The following is a 7,932-nucleotide window of genomic DNA, read 5'->3' as shown; positions in this document are numbered from 1 at the left end:
GAGTATTGAGTATAGAAGTTGGGAGGTCATGTTGTAGTTGTATAAGACGTTCTGCTCTGGGCACCATGTTATAGGAAAGATATTGTCAAGCTTGAAAGGGTTCAGAAAATATTTACGAGGATGTTGCCAGGATTGGAGGGTGTGAACTATAGGGAGCGGTTGAGTGGGTTGGGTCTCCATTCCATGGAGCGCAGGAAGATTAGGGGGAATTTTACAGAGTTGTACAAAATCAGGAGAGGAATATAGCGTAGATGCACAGAATACCTTGCCCAAGGTAGGGGAATGAGGACCAGAGGACATAGGTTCAGGGTGAAGGGGAAAAGATTTAATAGGAATCCAAGGGGTACCTTTTTCACACAAAGGGTGGTGGGTGTATGGAACAAGCTGCCAGAGGAGGTAGTTGAGACTGGGATTATCCCATTGTTTAAGAAACAGTTAGACAGGTACATGGATAGGACAGGTTTGGAAGGATATGGACCAAGCGCAGGCAGGTGGGACTAGTGTAGCTGGGACTTTGTTGACCGGTGTGGGCAAGTTGGGCCGAAGGGCTTGTTTCCACACTGTATCACTCTATGACTATGACAGCAAAAAAAACAGGTCAATCAACCCGATGAGGGGGTGCAGGCTTTGATGCATCCCATAAACCTCCTCTCGCTCGAGTTCCCTTAACCCTATCTGCACAACCTTCTGCAAAAATCAAACTGCTTGAGTAGCTTAATGGGTCAGCTCAGTGTGAAAAAGGGTCCTCACCCAAAATGTCACCTATCCATTCCCTCCACAGATGCTGCCCGTCCTGCTGAATCCAACAGTTTGTGTTTTGCTCGAGATTCCAACATCTGCAGTTCCTTATGCTCCACATTGTCAATTCCTTTCTGCTCTATATGCACATTGAGTCTGCTTAAATTTTAGGTAAAGGTAAAATTACAGCTGACTCTCTCAAAATAGCTTTGTTAATGACCCACCACACATTACAATACGGAGCTTGACACATAGGCCCCAAGTCACAAATGCAACTATTTGTCAATACAGAGTTAATTTATCTGAATCAGCGGGCTAATGGTGATCACTACAACTTTTCAGGCTCAAGAAGCTCTGGATTGCCAGATTGATGGAGACACTCTGTGCTGACTGAAGGTGATACCGAAAGTTTTAACTACACAAGAATATGACTTCAGAGCACGATATTGAATATTGGCTCATTCAAGGGATCCAGCCATAGCCTGGCCTAACATGTTTAGTCATAGAACAGAGCAAGCAAAATTGACAGCCAGCATGATATTGCCATCCTTGCTTTCAAATCATCTCATGGGCTCATTCATACCTATGTGTGTGTAATAATACAATATGTAGAGATACTTCTGTAATATTATTTGGATTGTTATTTGGATAAGTATTATTGTTGTTATTATTGTTATCATTATTTTAACTCGAGTTGGCTGAGGAGGCCACATATAGACCCCGACCTCGGGTGGACTATGAGGGGGAGAACTGGATATTTTTAGTGCCTTCCCTCACCGTGAATTCTGCTGTGGGGGGACGTTTCATGTTGATTTCTATAGTGTACTGTTCTGTGTCTTTTTTCTTTTTTTCTCTTTTTTGTTTTGTATGGATATATTGACATTTGATCTGTTCAATTAATTTAATCAATCTCTGTAAAGCACTTTGGTTCAAATACTGGTTTTGTTGAAAAGTGCTATATAAATAAAGATTATTATTATTATTATGTGACTACTAATTGTATTATTATTATTATTATTATTATTGTGTGTGATTTTGGTTAGTTAAAGTCTTGCTGCACATTAACTTTAGTTCCTCCTGTCATTATTGTACTGGGGATTAATTTTGTATTGAGCTGGAAGTCCCTTGGAGGACAAGTTGAGTCAGCGTGTTGAGTTACCTGCTACTGTGATTGCCAGTAATTAAACCCAACTGTAGCCCGATTAGTGACTGGAATAATTCAGCACCAAAAACCTAGGGTTACTTGAGCAATTCCCTCAAACTCCAAAATTTTCCTCCAAGTCTGGAACTCAGGCATTTTGCATATATCCCCAATTTTATTTGTTGCAACACTGGGAATAGTGTATTCAGCTGTTAAGATCCTAATTCGTCCCATGAACATTTTCTCTCTCTTTACATCACCTCTTGGATGCTCTCTAAAATGTGCTGCTTTGACTCAACTTCTGGTCATCTCTCCTATTATCTCCTTGTGTGACTCAACAGCAAGATTCAGTAAGATACCTTGGAATGTTTTACTGAGTTAAAGTTTCCATTTAAATTAAAAAATGTTGGATTGGGACATTTGCTGAACGCCACTCTTCAAGTATTTAATGTTAAATTGATTAATTGTTTAATTATTTTTTTCTGCAGATTTTAAGCTATACTACATCATCCCAGGCACTGCAGACCTCATGGGAATTGTTATTATTTAATATTTTTCTGTAATCTGTAGTACAGCACATTTATAACAATCCCGGCAAAGGTAGCTGTTTGTAAAAATAAAACCTGGACAAAATTTGTATTTGGAGAATACAAAGCTGCCTATTTGTGCTTCTGTCATTGCGTGTGTCTCCCTGTCTCTTTATCTTACTCTCTATGATCAGCTGTGGCTTAGTAATTGAGTTTGTGTCCACATACAGCATTAATGCCTCTGCATATTCGTCTGTTTTGGGTCAGTACTTTTCTCTCTGCTTCTGAGATTCTCGGAAAACATCAAAGTACATAATATTTTATTTTAGGGTCTGATTGGGCAGAGAATTTGGTTGCAGGTGCTAGTAAATAATAATGTTACATTTACATCCTCTGTTGACTCTAGAGTTTATTTGAGCCAAGATGGGCTTCTCTGGATAATCGACTACTGATGAGCCTGTTTTGAGCTATTCGAAAACCATAGTGAAAGAATCAAGAACTAAGAACAGTAGCATTAGAAGAAACTCAGAGAAAAAATAGAACTAAAAATTTGTTTTACATTCTTTATCAAGATTTTGGTCATCCGTCGTGTTCATAAGTGATAGGAATAGAATTAGGCCATTAGACCCATCTAGGGTTGAATGACTTTCTTCATGGTTGGTGGAACCTCAGCTTCTTTAGTACCTCCATGTGAGCTCCAGCATCCTCAATATTATTCTAATACCATTTGCACGCTTCGCTAAGGTCTTGATATCCTCCAAAGAGAAGTTCCAAGTTAATTTTCTGGGACAGGATCCTTAGGTTAGCTGGCTGTCAAGTGTTGCTGAGTCTGACTAAGGTCAGTGTGACTATGATAAGCCTCTCTCTTGATGGTTTTACTGAGGTGTATAAAGTCATGAGGGGATAGATAGGGTGAATGCACAGAATCTTTTACCCAGAGAAGGGGAATCGAAAACAAGAGGACAAAGGTTTAAGGCGAGAGGGAAGATTTTAGAGGAACCTGAGGGACAACTCTTTCATTCAGAAGGTGCTGGGTACAGTGGCGGACTGGGTCTAAAAATGTTGGTTGCCAGGAGACAAAGGGGGCCCACCCACAACTACAATGCTATCATTTAACAGGGGCCCACTTGCCATCACTTGCTATCACTTCATCAGGGGCCCATTTGCCATCGGGCAAGCTGACACCCTGGCCAGTCCGCCAGTGGCTGGGTATATGAAAATAACTGCCAGAGAAGATAGTTGAGGCAGTTATTATAACACCATTTAAAAGACACTTGGATTGGTACATGGTTTAGCAAAGGTTTAGAAAGATAATGGCCAAATGCATGCAACTGGGACTAGTGCAGTTGGGGCATCCTTGGTTGCCATGGACAATGGGCCTATTTGGCATCTGTAAGACTCTATGATCGTATACACAATTCTCCAAAACTGGACACCTCTTCACATAATTTTACTACTGTCTTTGTTCCTACCCCATCTTTATCCGCAAAAAAGCACACGTTCCAAGAACAAATGTACAATCTGAATCCTTTAACTCCTGGGAAGAGAATGCGCATGTGCAGGAGCTGTGCACGATGGGAATTGTAGTCCAACACCCAGTCAGCCCGGCGTCCGTCTCCTAGCAACCGCCCGACAGCATGATGGGAATTGTAGTCCTAGGCCCAGAGAGCATGGAGTCCGTCTCCTAGCAACCGCCCGACAACATGATGGCGCGGCCGAACGAGCAAGGGAATGGGCGCTTTCTGAACGGACACTCGTGGATAATGGAGGCGCCGGCGGGTAACGAGAGCGATGTGGCCGAGGTGGAGGAGGAGGAGGAGGCGGAGGGTTTGGAGATGGTGTGGGAGCTGGTGGAGGAGGTGGCCAGGGAGTGGGCCGGCGACGCCGTGGACGAAGCGGTGGAGGAGGCGGCGGTGGAGGGGATGTTCATCGACATGCTGGACGACGGCACTAGGGAGCTGGCGCAGGAGTTCCTCCAGGAGCTGCTGGCCAATGCCCTCAGCAGCAGCGACAGCAGCAGCACAGGGGAGTGCGAGGAACTGGTGGAAGATGAGGAAGAAGTGAGTTGTAGGGCTGGACAAAAACCCGCAATTAATTTGCCCAGAGCTAACAGAAGCCAGAAGTTTAAGAATAGGATTTTCGGCTGTAAAATATGAGATTGATTGCAAACATATTTATCGGAAAAACCTTGCTGATTCACTGCTAGCAAACTATTTAATCTTCAATATTTATTTGGGAGGATACAGTGAAGTTCTCTTGGCCTATATAAAAATCAAGAGTGGTTAATTGTCATATGCACTGACAACCAAGCAATGAAATTCCTATTTGCAGCAGCTTAAGAGGCCTGTAAATGTAATGTACACTGATACTCAGGTGCATCGAGGTACAGTTCATTTTGCGTGATCCAAACAGATTTCATATATTCGACAAAAATGCAATCAAATTAAACTCAAGTGCAATCGATAGAGCCATGGGGGTGATACAGAGTGAAAAATATAGCATTGTAGTGCAAAGGTTTCATAGACAAAGCCCAACATACACAATGGGGTAGAGGTGAATCCAACATGGTAGTGAATCTGACTTATGGGAGCTTATGTACTGAATTTCTGGCTTATGGTAGTGCCGTTCAGAAGCCTGATAACAGAGGGGGGGAATGCGTTTCTGAGTCTGATGGTGAGCGTTTTCAAGTATCTCTACCTTATGCTGGATGGGAAGAAGAAATGACTGGGATAGGACAAGTCTTTGATTGTGTAGGGTGCTATTCCAAGACAGTGTAAGGTGTAGATGGAGTCAATGGTGAGAAATCTGGTCTGCGTGATTGTCGGTGGGTAGGAGGGATATGGAAGGAGGGGTAAAAGAAGGGGGAGAGCGGGAGAGGGGAGTTACACAACTGGGTTAACAAGGGAGGAAAGACGGGTATGGGGATGAGGGGTGGATAAAGGTAAGAGCTTAGAGAGGGGGAGAAGGGATATGAGAGAGAGGGGGAGGGAAGGGGGAAAGACGTGGGGGGGAAAGGGGGAGAGGGGGGGACGAGAAGAGCCAAAAGGAGGGGTTTGAAGGGCTTAGGGAGAGAGGGGTAGTGAAAGGTGGGAGGAAGGGGGAGGGAGCAAGGAAGGGAAGGAGGGAAGGATGAGCGAAGGGGAAGCCGGGAGAGGGGCGGAAAGGGAAGAGGAGGAAAAGGGGGAAGAGGGATAGGAAGAACGGAGGGGAGGTGGAGGGAAGGAGGAAAGGAGGAGTAAGGAGGGAGGAGGGAAGAGGGAGGGCGGGAGGAGCGGAAGGTAGTGGGGGGGAGGGGATAAAAGAACGGAAGGGAGATGGGGGATAAAAAACGAGGTGGGGGTAAGGGGGAGGAAAAGAAGTGGTGGGAAAGGAGGGGGGGGCAAGGGGCGAGAGAAGGGAAAGGGAGAGAGGGAGGGAGAAAAGAGAAGAGGGAAGCAGGGGAGGGGGAGGGAGGGAAAAGGGAGGAGGATGGGGGTGGGATGGAGGGAACGGGGAAAAGAAGGAGGGGGGGAGGAGGAGAGAGAGAGAGGGAGGGAGGAGTGGGGGAGGGAAGGGGGGAGTGGGAAGAGAAAGGGGGGAGAAAAAATTAAGAGAGGTTGAGGGGAGGGAGAGAAGGGAGCGGGGAAAAAGATGAAAGGCTGGTCAGGGAAGGAGAGGAAGGTGCTAGGGAAGAGGGGAGGGGAGAGGGGGGAAGAGGGAGGAGGAGAGGGTGAAGGAGGAGAGAAGGAGGAGGGAGGGGAAAGCGAGAGGGAGAAGGGAAAGGAGAAGAAGGGGAGGGGGGGGGAAGAGAGGAGAAACCAGGGAAGAGGGAAAGGGGAGAGAGAGAGAGGGGGAGAGGGAAAAGAGGGGATAGAGGAGGGGGAAGTAGAAGGGAGGAAGGCGGGGAGATAAGAGGAAAGCTCCAAGGGAGAGGAGAGGAGGAGGGGAGACAGAAGGGAGAGGGGAAAGGAGGAGAGGGGGGGCGAGGGAGGAGAGGGGAGAGGGAAGGAAGAGAAGGGAAAGGGGGAGAGGGAAGGAAGAGAGACGGGGGGAGAGGGGTGAAAGGAGGAGAGGGAGGGGGGGAGGGTGGAGGGAAAAATCAAGGGAGGGGGAGGGGGTGGGGGGGGGAGAGAGAGGAAAGAGGAGGGACAGGGAGAAGGTAGGGGAGGAAGGGAGAGAGGGGGGAGAGGAGAGGGAAGGAGTAGAGGAGGAGGGGGAGAAGAAAGGAGAGGGGAAGGGGGGGATGGGAGAGGGGAGAGAGGGGGGAAGGAGAGGGTGGAGAGGGGGGGGGAGGGGGGAGGAGGGGAGGAGAGGGGGAGAAGGGAAGAGGGAGAGAGAAGAGAGAGGAGGGTGCGGGAGAAGGAAGGAGGGGGGAAGGGAAAGAAGAGAGGGAGGAAGAGAGAAGGGGAGAAGTGGAAAGGGAGAGAACAAGGGGGGAGGGAAGAAAGAGAAGGATGAGGGATAAGAGGGAAGAAGAGGAGAAGAAGAAAGGGATGGAGGGGGAGGGAAAAGAATCAGAAGTAGAAGGAGGAAGGGAAGGAGGAAGGTTGAAGAAAAGGAAGAAAAGGAGGGAGGAGGGGGATAAGGGAGGAGTAAAGAAAGGAATGGAAAGAAAAGAGGAAAAAAGGAGAAGGGAGGAAGAGGGAGAATAAGAGGGAAGGAGAGGGAAAGGGAGGAGAAGAAAAGAGGGGGGGAGGGATGAGGAGGAAAAAGGGGAAAAAAGGGTGGGAAGAGAGACGCAGAGGGAGAAGGGAAAGAAAGAGAAAGAGGGAGAAGGAGAGGGAGAGGATCGAGGAAAGAAGAAAAGGAAGAGTGGAAAAGGTAGGGAGAGGGAGGGAAAGGGAGATGAAGTGAGAGATAGGAAAAAGGAGAAGGGAGAGGAAAGGAGTAGAAAAGGGAGAGGAAAAGGAGGGGAGGAAAAGAGGGAGGGGGAGGGAAAGGGGAGGGAGAGGAGGTCAAGAAGGAGAGGGAAGGGAAAACCGGAGGGGAGAAGGGAAAAAGGGGGGAGGAGAGGGGAGAGGAGAGAAGGAGGTAAGGGGAAAGCTTGGGAAGGGGAAGAGTAAGGGAAGGAGGGAAGAGGAGGGAAGGGAATCTGGAGCGAGACAAAGAAGAAGAGGAAGAGGGGAGAAGAGCAAAGGGAGTGGCCGGGGGAAGAAAGGAGGGAAAAGGGAGGGAGGAAAGGGGGAAAAAGAGAAAAGAGGAATTATAAAGGAAAAAAGAAGGATGTGAAGAGTAGAAAGAGAAAGAAATGTCCCGGAAAGGGATACGTGGCAAAGGAGAAGTCTGGTGGCAGAGAGGGGGAGAGAAAGAAGGCATTAATGGAGAAGGGGGGATGGTAGATATTCTAGAGGGGGAAAGAAGGAAAGAGAAGAAACGAGAAAGGATGGGGAGCGAAAAAGAAGGTAAAGCGAAGGATCGAGGAGGACTTGCGAGAAGCCCGAAGAGGGACGGAGAGAAGAGGGAGTTAGAAGGGGGAAGATAGAGGGAAAGAGAGAAGAGAAGTTAGACTAGAAGGAGGATAGAAGGGAAGAGAGATAGCTAAAGGAT

At 47.4% G+C, this 7,932-nt stretch overlaps 1 protein-coding gene across 1 annotated transcript in view; it reads left to right on the top strand.

The window, feature by feature from the left end:
• The first annotated feature begins 1,754 nt into the window (after positions 1 to 1,754).
• The window catches only part of LOC129708059 (leucine-rich repeat and guanylate kinase domain-containing protein-like), an 80,833-nt gene continuing 74,655 nt past the window's right edge, over positions 1,755 to 7,932 (top strand). Inside the window, exon 1 of the mRNA XM_055653603.1 lies at positions 1,755 to 4,528. Within this exon, the coding sequence (XP_055509578.1) occupies positions 4,110 to 4,528 (419 nt within the window). The 5' untranslated portion in view covers positions 1,755 to 4,109. The remainder of the gene's footprint in view (positions 4,529 to 7,932) is intronic.

Source organism: Leucoraja erinacea, chromosome 22 (genome assembly GCF_028641065.1).
Source record: "Leucoraja erinacea ecotype New England chromosome 22, Leri_hhj_1, whole genome shotgun sequence".
Classification (NCBI taxonomy): domain Eukaryota; kingdom Metazoa; phylum Chordata; class Chondrichthyes; order Rajiformes; family Rajidae; genus Leucoraja; species Leucoraja erinaceus.
Note: the sequence above shows the minus strand (reverse complement) of the source record. Positions and strands in the feature narration are given on the sequence as shown.